Genomic DNA, 15,166 nt, shown 5'->3' on the forward strand with positions numbered 1-15,166 from the left:
TTCAGGGGCAACAGGCTTGCCTTGGAAGCAAGACGACGCAGAGAAACACAAATGTTATCCCCTGGTTATAAATAACCAATTATAATTTATAATTATGATGTATTATATTTGTATTATTTATAATTATATCCAGCCCCACCAGCTAGGACCAGTGAGTTAACCTTTGAGTTTTAGGAAGGTTAAGACCTGAAGTTAGCAGATTAGTATTAAGTACTCTGTTAATGATCCCTTCTTGCATATAGCAGTATCATTGATCTCTTTATCAAAGGTTCAGAGCATTTCAAACCTACCTCTGGTAACTTTCAGAAAGGGACAGGTGCAAGTACAACAGTTATGTGAGTGGATAGGGCGAGGTGATTTAGTTTTTAATAGTCATGTTTTGGTGAAGTATCATAAGAAATGTATTAAAAGGAGATGATGCCTCGTCTATAAGGGATATAGGAAAGAGGATACCAATAACACAATTTAAGCGTTTGACTGCTTGATTTATATGAAGTCGCCTGGGATTTCCAGGCATGCACATTTTCCCAACATCCCTCCTTACCAGCCCCAGAAGTATAACATACGTGTACAGCCTGTGACAAGTAATTGATCAATATCAACATCATGCAGTTGAATATAACAAACAAAACCTCTTGAATCCTTTAATCATCACTTGGATTATTTTACTTTATGAAATTATTCTGTTGCTTGTGAAGTGCCTAGCTCCGCTCGTTCTTTGATACTTGCATCCAAATCAATCCATGGAGTCCAAATTTCTTTGTCTACCTGTACCCCAGATGGCTTTCTTTGTAGATCCCTTCGTGTTCTACTGTGCGATTTTAAGATGTACTGAAATGTTGTTTTGTTGAAGATGTTTGTAATAGTTTGCTTGCTCTACTTATTGTGATGATGTCTTTTTCTCTAACAGAGTTTGCTAAGGGCGGTCCACCAAGAGGGCATACAAGTATTGTCTCTCTCAGAGTTACCCAATTCTGAAAAAGAAATGCAGTCCTTCATGCAAGGCTCAGAAGAGTGGTTTGAAGAAAGAAAGGGATTTCTGAATACAATCACATCCTTGAAAGATTTAATTGCGAAAATGCAAGTACACCGAGACGTTGAGGTATTAATAGTTTTCTCAAAATCTTTTTTAAATAAGTGTATCTAATAATAGTAAATAGTTGTATTTTAATACTTCTAGTTGGCAAAAGCCAGGCAAACCTTAGTTACTTTTAGCTATCGCACTGTTAACATCCAGAGGGGGTGTATGGTCATTCAGATGGATTAATAGTTCCCATTATTACTAACGTTTTTAATATCGCATCTGTCATAGAGATACCATGGTCTGTAGTGCTGTGCTTTGCCATGGTTGTACATTATTGTCATGAAATAGGCTGGGAAAGCAATACTTTTGACATACAGTGTGGTTTAGAAGTATTATTTTTGGTGATTGCAGTCACAATTAAATTAAAGTAACCATGTTTTTCAATCTAGATGGACAGGTTTCAGAGTTTTAAAGGGGTGAGCTAATGTTAATGAAACTTAGCACCCAAAAACAGTGAGTGGTGGCATTCTAAACACCCCAGTGTCAGAAAGGCACAGTTTAATTTTCCATTTTCAAAATATCAAAGTGCATGCAGATGTTATGTATTGCAGTTGTTGAAGCAGGCCGTAACAGCTCAGATGTAGTTCATATCATAGGAAAAATGCACTTGGGCATGCAAAAGCGTGAGCTAATCTTATTTCTCCATATGTGCAGTGCATGGGCATAATGTGAATCTATATGAAGAATTCCACCAAAATGAAGTGCAGTTAACAATTGCCTTTTTAAGATTTAGTATTCCTATTCGTTCAATTATTGAGTTTCTGGCATATTCATTTGTTCAATGTGTATTGCAGCTGACAAATGTTGTCCTTCCAATTTTAATAACATAACTTAATTGCCAACATCTGTTTTGCTACAAGTAGTAAGCTGTTTCACGCTAATGTTCATATTATCTGTAAATAATAAAATAATAACACTTTCAAATTTGTCTGAGAGTTGCATATAATGCCATCTACATCTGCTCCCATTTGTCCCATTGCTTTTACTTGCATATGTCCTACTCTCATCTGCCCACTTTGATTTTCGCCGTTATGTCCCACTGTAATGTTGAATCAAATCAAACATTTCATTAATTGTAGAATTATATTTTTGATTTACTTTAAGATTTAAATATGCAATACACATTACAAAGAAAACACAATTGGAACATTGCAAGACTGTATTTCGGAACACATAAGAACAATCAAGTATATGAATAAAGATATCCGTTGGCATTGTATTAGAAGGTAAAGGCATTGCATGTGTCATTTTATATAAATCAGTTTCACTCGTATAGAACATGCACACAAAAAATCCCCCAGTATGAAACAGAGAATATCTATTATGGAAAAGGGAGGCTTACTGGATGTGGCCATGCAAGCAATTGAAAGTGGACTCAATACATAACAGGAATTAGGTGAACTCCTCTATTAACCCTTTTGCAGTTAGGTATTGTGCTTGATAAGGTTGAATGTAAGCAGTTCACTCTGCATCTGTCACTCATTCCATCCTTGTATTTGAACTTTTGAATTGTTGTCTCTGTGTATGAGATACATTAATTGCACCTGTCAAGATTCCAAGGTGTCGTCACTTCTCCCTCTGGGTTGGTGGGGGATGTGGGGGCCTTGTCCATGAGGCTAGGAAGGTGCGGCCGCTACCCAGTAGTCCACCTAGGGGGTGGTTCAATGCGGAAGGACCTAATGGGGTGGGACTCCCCCCTCTGGGGATAAGGGCAATCACCTGGGGTACAGCCCAGTGAATGTTGTTACTCCCCTACATTCCTTAGCCCTCCCTAATGTCCAGAGCCACTACCTTGAAAGCAAGCCTATGTATTGTAGTAACATAGGGCCTAAGACCAAAGGTTCTAGGATGAGGAAGACCACAGGAGACATAAAGATCACAAACTGTGATAACAATGGTACGCAGTGGCCCCATGGAGGCATGAGGATTAAGCTGATAGCAAAGTAGAAGGACTTGTGCAATCCACATGCAAGGACTGTTAGATCAGAGAAGCCCGGCTGCGGAGCCGGATCAGCCATAATGACGAGCACAGTGGTGGCAGGAGCATTGGTATCCAGTCCTGTTGGGGAAAGGAGCCAGCATCCGAAGTCACTAGCACGGGAGATTCGAATGCCAACCGACAGCTGTAGAGAAGCAGAGACCGGAAAGAGGACGCCAAGGACGTTCTCCACCTACCGAGTGAAGGCGGACTGCATCCCGAAGCCAAGAAGAACATTGCAGGGGAGAGCCCTTGTGACATGCGCTGGGTAGTATTTGTTTCAGACTTAAAAGTTCATTGCAGTAATCACATTCTGTTAGTTTTCCCCAAAATAATATTCTTGTAGTCGACACGTGTTTAGATCCTCCTGGGTCATTATTAAGGCAATCTTAGTTGCAGACTATAGTACACGAGGAAGTAAGACTTACAAGACGCGTGTATGCTGAACCCATAATGACATCCGGTGACAATGTTCACAAGGAGACACTTATTGCTGAGTGGATAACTTAAAAGGCGAACATGCCGTACGGAGCCAGCTGAAGGCAGGGTCACAGACTGTCTACCAGACAAGAGAGATTTCCAAAAAACGCTTTGAACTTATGAAATCCTTACCATATGTTCAAACAAGCGGGCCCACGCAGAATATTAATATTTGATAATGTGCCTTGGAAAGGACCTATATGGTCAAAACACGTGTCAGAAACTTCAGTATTGACTTTATACTGGCAACTACAGTATCAACATTAGAATAAATACTGTCAATATAGAAATTTGACTTGCTTCATTATATCATCTATGCGCGTTTACATGGAACTGTTTTGACATTCTAGTACTAGATGAGTTGGGTTGTAGATGTTAAGTTCAGGAGGTGGTCAGGAGTATCTGGTGCTGAGGTATATGGTGAGATGGATGGTGGAGGTATGCAATGCAGAATCCTTCAGTCGGGACAAACTGTCATGGCATAAGTGAGATGTTCCTGCGTTGCAATATATAGTCCAATGTTGGAGCAGGGGGTCCTAGGTCTCTGGGAGGCTGAGTCAGGCCTGTCTCCTCAGCCGAGTGGCGAGCACTGTCATAGGAAGCTGCTGCGACGCAACAAGTGCAGAGGAGAGATGCCCACAGAGCCTGTGAAGTGTTACTGGCCATAACAAAAGACGGGTCTGGGATCACAGCAGTGAATCCCAGAAGCAATCAGAAGCAATCTTCCTCAGCACATTGGTAAGGAGGAAACCACTGACCACCAGCGAAGGGTCTGGGACCACAAGGGTAAGAAGAAAAGCATCATAGGAAATCCTCCACGGCGCAGTGGTAATGTGGAAAACACTGACCATTAGAGAAGGGGGTAGGACCCCTAAAGTGAGAAGGCGAACATTAGAGGAAATCTTCCTCGGCACAGTGGTAGCAAGGAAACCACTGCCCTCCAGAGAAGGGTTTGGAACCCCAACAGTGAGAAATAACTGTACCAAGCAATACCAGGAGAAGGACGTCATTCTCCTTGTATCGAACAAAGAGCTGTGATAAAGACGCCAACAGAAGCAAGTCCTTCTACCTTGCCTTGTGGTAAACTGTACAAAGTAACCCCAGGAGAAAAGAGGTATTCTGTTGGCACTAGGTCGTGAATGGTACTGGAGAGCACAGGGGAAGGGAGTTATTCCCCCTGGTTCTATAGGGAACTGCACACGCTTATACGTGGAGAAGTGAGTTATTATCCTGGGCATTGGACAAAGACTGGGTGAAGCACATAAACCAGAGGGATTTGAGTCATTCCCCCTGGTATTTTCTATTGAACAAGAACATTTGTTGGACACTGTTCAAGAATCAGAAGAAGGCAGCCATTCTCCTGAAGGATGAACATTCTGTTAGTTTATTCTTTAGTTAGAGTGTGAAAGTTAGAGCAGGAATTGACACAGGATGGTGGAACTTTGATTTGACAGACATTCTGACAATTCCTTTAGTTTTAGTTTGAGATGGGACACCCCTATTACAGATAGGAACAGTGAGGTTTTTTAATTTAGTTTATAACCAAAACCATGCCACCTTTCTGTCAACTTCCTTCTTAGACATCCTTACACAGCACACATGTGAAATCAATAATAGCATTGCTCTGTTAGTCTTTTATGTTGGCTGCTGCAACCATATTGCTCTAATCATTATAATAAATATGATTCGAATGGTGATGCATAATAGCGGATTCCATATAAACTGCATAGTTAGAATTAGTTATTTGATTACTAGTAACAATATTTCTTCTGTAAATTTAGCAACTATGCAGACATTGACCATCAGTAAGATGTTAATCACTCGATCCTCGGGTGGGAAAGCGACGCCCGCCTGAGTGTTCAAGACTGCCTGGATGAATAGGAGAGACTGGGGACAGCGAAAGCTGAGACTTTTTGAAGTTCAGGGAAAAGCCTAAGCTGTGCAATATAGTGCATGTATGGAGTCCGTGCTCTGACACCTGATCCGGGGAGTGAGCTCGGACTAGCCATTCGATGTAGGGAAAGACTTGAATGCCATCCCTCTTGAGGCGATCCATTACCACTGCCAGCAGCTTGGTGAAAACCCTGGGAGCCAACGAAAGACCGAACAGCAGGACCTTGAACTGGTAATGGTTTTGGGCCACCATGAACCTTAAGGTACTTCCTGTGCTTTTGATGAATAGTCACATGGAAGTAGGCATCCTGAAGGTCCTGGGAAACCAACCAGTCCTGCAGATCAAGGGCTTGCAGAATCTGGGCTAGAGTAACCACCTTGAACGTGTTCTTGTGTAAGTTCAACAGCCACAGATGCAGAATATGGCCAAGCCTCCATCCTCCTTTGGCACCAGCTTGATCATGCTTTTCGACAGAAGCTGACGGACCTCCTTCCCGAGGATGGAGTCCAGAGACAAGGGTGTGGCCAAAGAATAGGAGGCAATATCCGTGTCAGATGACCTGCAAGGCTCAAGCTTCGGATGTGGTCTTGGATCGTTCCTGGTTGAACAAGGAAAAGTCTCCTGCTCGCCAGTGGCAATGCCTGTCACTTAGGTTTGGTTCCTTGGGGTGCAGTGGGGACAGAGGCCATGGCAATGCCACCTCTCGGGTACCCCTTCCTCGACCTCTCCGGAAGCACCTGCCCTCTTTCCGGGGCAGACTGACCACTGCACTTCAGGGCAAAGGCGGGAAAGGGACAAAAACCCATACCTGAGACAACGGCTTTGTGGAGGGCTGTTGCACCACTAGCCCAATGATTTAGCAGTTGCCTTAGACGACTGGGCCCCCTGGAGGGAGTCCTCGGCATTATCTCCAAAACATGTTTTGGCCATCGAAAGGCATGTCCAGCAGCCTGTTCTGGACATCGGCCACAAACCCGGATGTCCTCAGCCAAGAGTAGCTCCTGACCTCTGTGCTAGTGGCCATGGCCCTGTCCACACAGTCTGCCATGTCCAGTCCTGATTGCAGCATTTGGCGTGCAGCCTACTTGCCATCAGAGAGCAAGGACCGAAAACGGTTCCTCATCTCTTCCTCCAGAACGTACTCCACTGCATTGGCCACCGCCGTCCAAAGCTCAAAGGAGAACTTTGGCATGGCACAACAGGCAAAATTGCCCGACGCAAATATGTTCTTGCCCCATGAATAAAACCTCTTACTCTCCCTGTCCGGTGGAAGGAACGGGAAGGTAGAAGTCTTCAGGCTAGCCCTCATACCCTAAACCACCAAGCTTGAAAGGAGAGAAAGGCTGGTTTTGACAGAGCAGGACAGAGTTTCCTCACCAGTTACATGTCCACTGCCAGAAAAGAGGCAGATTACTCCCACACCTCCAATACGGGGGCCTCCACTGCCACATTGAAGGACAGGAGCATCTGTTACTCTTACGTCCCATCCCCTTTCCTCCATACTGCATGGGCGTCCCTCGCTAAGGACAGGAGACGGAACATTTTTCACCAGAAAAAATATTCCTGCGCCTTTAAATTTAGAGGCGTGCTGGGACGCGGCCCTGGGAGCTTGCGCTCCCCTGACTCCGCCCACCAGCGCCACTCCTCAGTTCCCTTTTCTGCGTCGACAGGACCAGGCCGATTTCACCAGCGCTCCTAGCTTTGGCTCTGTCCATGTAACGCCACTCGCTCTTCACCAGATACTTTTTTCTGTCTTTTTTGTCGTCTTTTATCATTCAGGTACTCTCTCTGGCGCCACGCTCCTCCCTGGCACATGTCGACTTCAGCAGGTTTCCAGCCTGCGAGGGGCTCTTCCCTACATCAGATCCCCACGCTCTTTGCCTCCACTGCCTTGGCCCGACCACTGATGGGAGGGTTGCACTGCGTGCAACGCACTTTCTTCGCGTGCATTGAAGAACAGACTAGCTAGGTGGAGGGAGCTCTTTGAGAAGTCACCTCCAGAGGACTTGAAGGACTTCGTCAGACATAAGTCAAGGCCCAAGGGAGGGCTGCTCTTTTCCAGCGGACCCTGCAAGGGCGACACCTTTCCAGGGAAACAACCAAACGGGAGGAACCTCTCAGGTTCTCGCACAAGCACAGGTACTGAGGCTAGTTCAGCTACCGGCTGCCAGGCCGAGAGGTCTGTAGATCCTTCCAGAGACAGTGCTGAGGGACCGCAAGGTTCTTTTACCGGGTGTACACCCGAGGGGCTAGGCCCTTGTACCAACAATATGTCTGAGGGGGTGCCTGCACACAGCACTACCGGCAACTCGGCCGAGGACGACATGCCTACCAGGCCTCGGCCTGAGGTGCAGGGTAGGTCTCATGCTCCATCGCCAAGAGTCCTGGGGGAGGCTGGGCCCAGTGAGCCAAGCACCACGACTTCGGCATGTGGGATGCAGCTCGACAAGATGCCCGCTAATCCGATACCAACCGGAGGAACGGAGCAGGTCGGAGAACGAGTTACAAGGTGGGAATGGTGTCAACCAGGTACATGGCCTGCAGCTTATCCATCAGCATTGCAGGGCAGGTTTACCCCGCAACCAGCTAGACAGAATATGCAACGGCCCCAGCAGCTGCCTGCTACCCCGTCAATATCAGCTACCACCCCACCGGCCTGCAAGGACAGGTTCTTTGAAAAGTTCCTCACGCTCATGAGATCTCCTCAGATGGGTTCCATCCTTAGGGATGTAATCAGGGACATGCTCCCTCCGCCGGCGCCTATAGTTATTCCTCCTATGGGTAGAGCGCCGCAGGCCCCGGTGCAGCCTTTGCTGCCCTCGCCGGCTCCATTGTTTTGCTGGCTTGACTTATTTCGCAGGGTTCTTCTTCGTACCGGTCCCACTGATATAGATCTTTTTTATTTTTTATGGTATTGAGGTATTAGTGAAAGCAATGCCTCCAATTGGGACAAAGTGTTGGCAAGTGCCTACAGATTTTATTTTCCAACCCATGGTGCCACCCGAGATGGGTTCCATGTAATAATGTCCCCTCACAAATATCGCAATGCAAAAGAATTGCCGAAAAATGGCAGTTTTTTTAGGGGACATTATTACATGGAACATGCAGGGGACAACCCGGCAACCCCTGAACTTTTATTTTTATTTTTCATGGGGAGCGAGGGACACACCCACATCCCATTGTCCCTATATATATATGGTCACCTATATAATGTCGCCACAACCTTTTCCCGGCAACATTATATACGGCGACCATATATATAGGGATATTATTACCCGATTCCCTGAGATGGTGGCAGGCACAATATCGTCATTAGATTTATAAGGACTAGTATGTAGTAAAAAGGAGGGATTCTGTTGCATTATTGTAATTGCTGGCTCACAAAGGGTACAAGGCAGATAAAAAGAAGCTATAACAGGAGGTACTATACTTGGGACAACTCATTTTCACAATGGGGAAAAAATATTACCAGGTAGGGCAGCGGCAGTACGCGCCACCCCAAGGCCCAGTACTGTGAAGGAAATGTAGCAGTTTTTTGGGCTTATGTAATTATTGCAGGGCCTGGATCCTAGACTACGCAGTCTACACAAGGCCACCAATATGGTCCCAACACATCACAAGGCTGACACGGATTGCAACAATGAAGAAGGGTGTGTGAATACATAGAGCCATAGACTCAATGAAGGAACAGTTCCTGGTGGCGCAAACACACAGTGCAACCACACTCTTATGATCCCTGATATGACGAAAGGTACGGCAGCGTTGTGACGATTACTACTGGGTTTGTGGCCAACAAGCCTACTTGCACCTCCCACTCTCATGGAGGAGCAAGCGTTCACTGGCCACCCTGCACTCAGTGCTACTAGTAATCCTGGAAGAACACCTGAAGGGAGAAGAAATGCCTGTCGAGGTGCCAACAGCAACTCTAGCACCTAAAGAATCTTGCAGGTTACACAAGAATTTGGTATGCTGCCAGAAAAAGGATGATTTCAATGGAAGAAAGAAGAGCTCACACTATCTAAAAAGACTGTTCCGCACTGCTCAGAGGAATACCTGACGATTACTGGCCTTTTAGCTCACCAGAAACTTTCTTTTTCATCTTTTTTGGCTCCTGGGGTAAAAGCAGCCGCTGCACTTTTATACCCCTGGAGGATTCTGAGAATGGGTCACTATCCCACGTCATGAAGGCGGTGCACAATCTAGGTGTTGAAATGAAGAAAGAAGGTGAAGTTCAGAACATAGATTGGCTATCGCTTGCTTTTGATTGGGTCTTGTCATGGCTGGGGGCAGCAGTAAAACTACTGGTGCCTGTGATCGTGTTCTTTTTGGTTCTCTTCTGCACGTGCCAACTGGGTCTATGATGTGTTCATATAATCCCTAATAGTGCAAAGATGATTGTATCAGTTGGGGGATCTAAAACACCTTGCCATACAATAAACAGTGAAACTCAAACTAATATTTCTGGGATAGTAGATATATCCGGTGGGGATGAGTTAATTACTGTAGAAGTAAAGAAAGGGGGGAATGTTGGGGAGGAGCTGGCGCCTCCCTGCAACCCCCAAGTGCTTTGCAGATTGGGCAAGACTTCTCTACAGTACTGAGAAAGCTTTTTTCGTGCAAAAATAATCACACAGAGATGTGGCCAGCCACTAAATGAAAATAGTTAGTATTTAAATATAAGATGCAAAAAACGAGTTAGTTGAATATACTTAAAAATGGTATTCTGTTATTCCATGTAGTTTTAAAATCTAAAAGCACGGTGAATGCAGCCTTTGCTAAACATAGACTACAGGCATTGCCTGGTGTCGGCTAGCTCTGGTAGAGCACACAAAGTGGCTGAGCAGCTGTTCCCTGTCCATCAAAACACCCAGGCAGGCTGGGGCTCATATAACCAATGTAACAGTATGGGAAAACTGTTTTTTTTTGCGGAATTACTGGACCAGATAAAATATAAGTATATTGAGTGATGTGTTGAGAGTATGGCGGGAAGGTGTGTTTATATATAAATGTTTATAATATAGCAAATGATGCAAAACAGGAGCTACAATGTATTCTTGCCTATGGAGCAGTATGCTAAGTAGTTTTGTCTTAAATGGGAACCCGGCCATGCAAGAAGGAAGACTGCAGCGTCCCTTGTAAGGAGGAAAGACAGTTTTGGATGAGCTCTGTCAGTATCCAGTAACCAAGTTGAAGAGTAAAAGGCGCTTGCTTGCCATCAGTCTGGAGGAGCCGGCCACGGAAGAACGACAGAATGCTGGTCAGGGCGACAGAGTCCTTTGCACCCCCATCCTCATTTTTGTACAGATTAAATTGTTTTCCTTGCAAGACAAGACTCTTGGCCTTAATTCCCTAGAGGGATGAACTTTAATCTGGTGTGAGCATGATTAGGAATTACCTATATTTAAGGGGAACCCCTGTAATTTGGGCTTCCTTTCACTTCCTCAACCCGAAGTCGAGCAACCGGAGGCGGGGGTCCTGGCCGAGCTCCTCACTCTACGCCCCGTGGATAGAACGTGGATCCCGATGCAGAAGGACGTTGTTGTCTTGGCCAAAAAGTGGTGGCTTAAACCCCATTCGGCCCAGACTGTCAATTGGCGCCTCAACGCCAAGTATAGGCAAATGGAGAGGGGGATCCACTCTTGCTGTCAGCACACCCTCAACGGCACTCTTCGGTGATCACGGCGGCGTGACTCTACTCCAAGCCTTAGTCGTCCTCGGCCACCTAGTCTTCGGTGCTTCTAGGCAAGGAGGAGAAGATCTTGGAGAAGGTTTATTCCAACGCCTCACTGCACCTTCGTCAATCCAATGCGGATGCCATGCTGGCAGCCTTTAACCAGAGGCGTTGGTGGGAAATAGTTGACTTGCGTGCAGAACTTCCGGTGCAGAGCCAGGTATGTTTCAAGGCAGGGCTGGTAGAGGCAGAATTAGTGGCGCAGGACATCATGGAGTGCACCGTGGCCCACATTGACACCTCTGGCTGGGCCGTTTGCATCGCCACGGAAATGAGGACGACTGCCTGGCTACGGGCTACCAAATTCAACCCGGACGTCCAGGAACGCATATTGGACCTTCCATTCGAGGGTGGCGACCTCTTTCACTACACCACCGATGAGGAGTTAGATAAAAAGAAAAACAGTTCCCAAACTGTGAAGTCTGTATCCTTACGAAGGCCACGGCCAATGCTTACACCCAGTCGCATCAACGCTCTGATAAGGGGCAGACGTTCGGCGGGTTCCGGGGCTTCCAAGAACAGAGGTCTACAAAGCCTGACCGTTTTCCGAGTCAGCACTGGCGCAAGCAACAAAAGGGGGGAGCAAGGGCTTCTTTCAGTCCCCCTCCTCTGCACCAGCCTTGGAGGGAAAGAAGGCATGACACGCCCCTTTGGGTCCACGTGACTCCGGTGGGGCGCAGGCTTGCCTTTCACTCGCATTTTTGGCATCAGAGGTTTGCAGAACCCTGGATCCTGTCCGTAGTGTCCACGGGGTACCGTCTACTGATTTCCTCCCTCCTCCCCTCCACTCCCACAGAGTGGGCCAGCAACTGTTGGCGGAAATTCTTCCGCTGGTCGTGAAGCAGCAGTGGAAGATGTCCCAGCCTCCCAGCGAAGCTTGGGCTTCTACTCCAAGATTTTCCCCATACAACAGAAGAACCAGGCTGGCCTGAGAGTTGTGTTGGACCTCTCCACTCTCAACCTCTCCCTCCCTCTTAAAAAATTCAAGATGGTTACGCCAGCACTGATTGCGGAAACATTGTGCAGGGGAGACTGGATGTGCTCCCTGGATCTGAAGGACGCTTATCTACACGTCCCAAGTTGGCAGACTCATCGCTCCTTTCTATGGTTCAGGATCATGGGCTGCCATTTCCAAAACAAGGTTCTCCCCTTCGCCCTCAACTCAGCCCCCAGGGTATTTACCAGACTAATGAATGCAGTGGCTGCCCTCCTCAGGGCCCAGGGCCACCACGTCTACTTGTACCTGGACGACTGGCTTGTCAGGGCGAGATCTTCGGAGGCGGTTCATCGCACTTCCTCCGCTCTTATGATCACACTTCACGAGCTGGGGTTTTCAATCAACCTCAAGAAGTCTCAGCTGCATTCTACACAGAGCCTGACCGTTCTGGGCCTCATATGGGAGGCAAGCTCCGAGAGAGTTTTCAACTCGGAGGACAAGATCATGGCCATCAAGAGGGCCTGAGTTACTTCCTCAGCCGAGACGTGACCTCGGCCTGGTGGTACTAGCATTTATTGGGTATCATGGCAGCAGTCATACTGGCCGTACCCCACACGAGACTCAAGCTGAGGAGATTACAGCTGCACTTCGCAGCCTCATGGAATCGGGAGCGGGTCTCCCAAGCAGATTCCGCCTTCTCTCCACCCGGACCGCACATGGTGGTCCAGGGACTGTAACCTGCGGACGTGCAAGCTCTTCCGACCACCGATTCCCCCCTGGAAAGCTGGGGGGGGCAAGCTGGACAAGCACAGTGTCCATGGAGGCTGGTCCCTTCAAGAGCAGGAGTTGTATATCAACTGGCTCGAGCTGAAAGCTATCTGGCTAGCTCTCAAAGCTTTCCTTTCACTCATTGGGGGCAAGGTAGTCTTCATCCAGACGGATAACTCCACCAGCATGTACTATGTCAACAAGCAGGGTGGTACCAGGTGCCCTCCGCTGTACAACCTAGCGGTCATCATGTGGGAATGGGTCCTGGAGAACAACATCTACCTGACTGCCATTCACCTCCCGGGTGAGTCCAAACTGGAAGCGGACAGGATCAGCAGACTGGGAGCAGACAATTACGAATGGCAATTGAGTGATCAGGTCCTGCTTGGGATCTTCAGCAGATGGGGGCATCCTCAGGTGGATCTCTTTGCCTCCTGGGCCACAGGAAGTGCCAGCAGTTTGCGTCCTGGCAGGGGCCCGGCTCCCTGGGCGACGCATTCCAGATACAATGGAATTGCATGACGGCATATGCATTCCCTCCCACACCCCTGGTACACAGGGTTATCTGCAAGATAAGAGAATCATGTCACCTCCACATCATTCTGATAGCTCTGTGGTGGCCGGCGAGACCATGGTTCTCGGAGCTCCTCAGCCACTCGGACAGGCCACCCATTCACCTGCCACTGGGCCCAGCTCACCTTCTCTCGCAGCAGGGGGGCAGGGTTATCCACCCTGCTCCACAGAAATTAGCCCTTTCAGTGTGGTTCCTAAAGAGGTCACACTGAAGCATCTGCGCCTGTCACAGGCTAACCTAGACATCATTCAGGGCACTTGGAGCAAGGCTACTAGGAGCCAGTACAAGAGTAAATGGACTAGGTTCTGTCACTGGGCGTACTCTAAGGAGATTGACCCGACCCCTTGTTAGGACAGTTTTTCTGAAGTCCAGTTAAGGGCCTAGTAAAACCATTCAACTGAGGCAGTACAAGACTCCACTCTTAGTATAAGACTGTACCACCTGAGTACATGGTAGCGTAGGCAGAGCAGCCAGGCTTATTTTAGGAGGGAGAGAGGGCAGTAGATACAGTACAAGTGAAAATTTTAATACAAATGATCCGAAGAAACACTGAAACACTATGTATTATAAAAATAAAGGATTTATTTAAATACAAGTAGGCCCAGATAAATCTAGGGGTTAAGTAAATAGTGAAACATTATATGAAATCACAATATAAAACACAACACTATACTTGAAAGTACACAGACCCAAGTATAGACCTTATTTGGAACACCTAACAGTAGTTCTAGGGAAGTCAAAACCTTGTTATACACATTTAGTATAGGCCAAGCCTATTCTTTGGGAGTAAAAGACCAATGGTTACTTTTTAGATTACTTGTGGTAATACAAGGACAGTAGGCCCTTCCAGTTGTACGGTGACTCTTGGAACAAATCACATAAACAGTCAACTGGACAATATACTTTTGGTGAATAGTGAAACACTTATTCTAGGTGCAGTAAAAACCTATAACTACTTTTGTCATAACACACAGTTATACCAGGTGAGCAAAACCTAATGGATGTAATATATCATTACAGATGCTTTGGAAATCAGGGAACCCCAGATTGAGGTAAGCAATAACTCTTGTAACTTGTTTTGGATGGCACACAGCTAACACAAGGTAAGTAAAACCCACTTACTTTAACTTCACAATGAAGGGGAAAGTAAAACCCAATGTCACACTTTACTGAATAGATATTCTAGGTAGGCATTAACCTAATGTAGACTTATTAAAGACAGGCTAGCAGCAAGTCAGGGGAAGCAAGACCCAGTTGGGGGACACTCATACAGTTATCCTAACAGGACTAACCTGGTGATACCAACAGTTGGAGGACACTCATACAAGTACCCTTCAGGAATAATCTGGTGAAACCAACACATTACGTTTGTAAAGAGGCACAACCTAATCACAGGAGAGTAAAATACCTTCACATCTACTTTCTTTTAGACTGGCAAAACAGTGGCTAAGGAAGGAAAGATGTTAACCATACTTTTAAGAATAGTGCATCACACATCTAAGATCAGTAAGAACTTTTGTAACTGTTCACTCTTAGAATTACAGTTACCAACCAACTCTTTACAAGTAAGTAAAAACACTTGATTTTTTTTCTAGGCAGAAGTCCCAATCCCTTCAAAGTCTTTTCCCTTAGAGCATGAGTGCTCTCAGTGGCAGAAGGGGGGTCACTAGGACTAGTGACCAACAGGCAGTGTTAGAATAAGTTCTTTAGTAGCAAAAGC

The 15,166-nt window shown here is 46.5% G+C and overlaps 1 protein-coding gene across 4 annotated transcripts in view; it reads left to right on the forward strand.

The window, feature by feature from the left end:
• AKAP9 (A-kinase anchoring protein 9) overlaps positions 1-15,166 on the forward strand; it is a 2,953,299-nt gene that overhangs the window by 2,275,671 nt on the left and 662,462 nt on the right. For all 4 annotated transcript variants that reach the window (XM_069648423.1, XM_069648424.1, XM_069648425.1 and 1 more), the window contains one exon: positions 911-1,102. In XM_069648423.1, coding sequence (XP_069504524.1) covers positions 911-1,102 — 192 coding nt within the window. The remainder of the gene's footprint in view (positions 1-910; positions 1,103-15,166) is intronic.

Source organism: Ambystoma mexicanum, chromosome 2q (genome assembly GCF_040938575.1).
Source record: "Ambystoma mexicanum isolate Mex_15411 chromosome 2q, UKY_AmexF1_1, whole genome shotgun sequence".
Lineage (NCBI taxonomy): Eukaryota > Metazoa > Chordata > Amphibia > Caudata > Ambystomatidae > Ambystoma > Ambystoma mexicanum.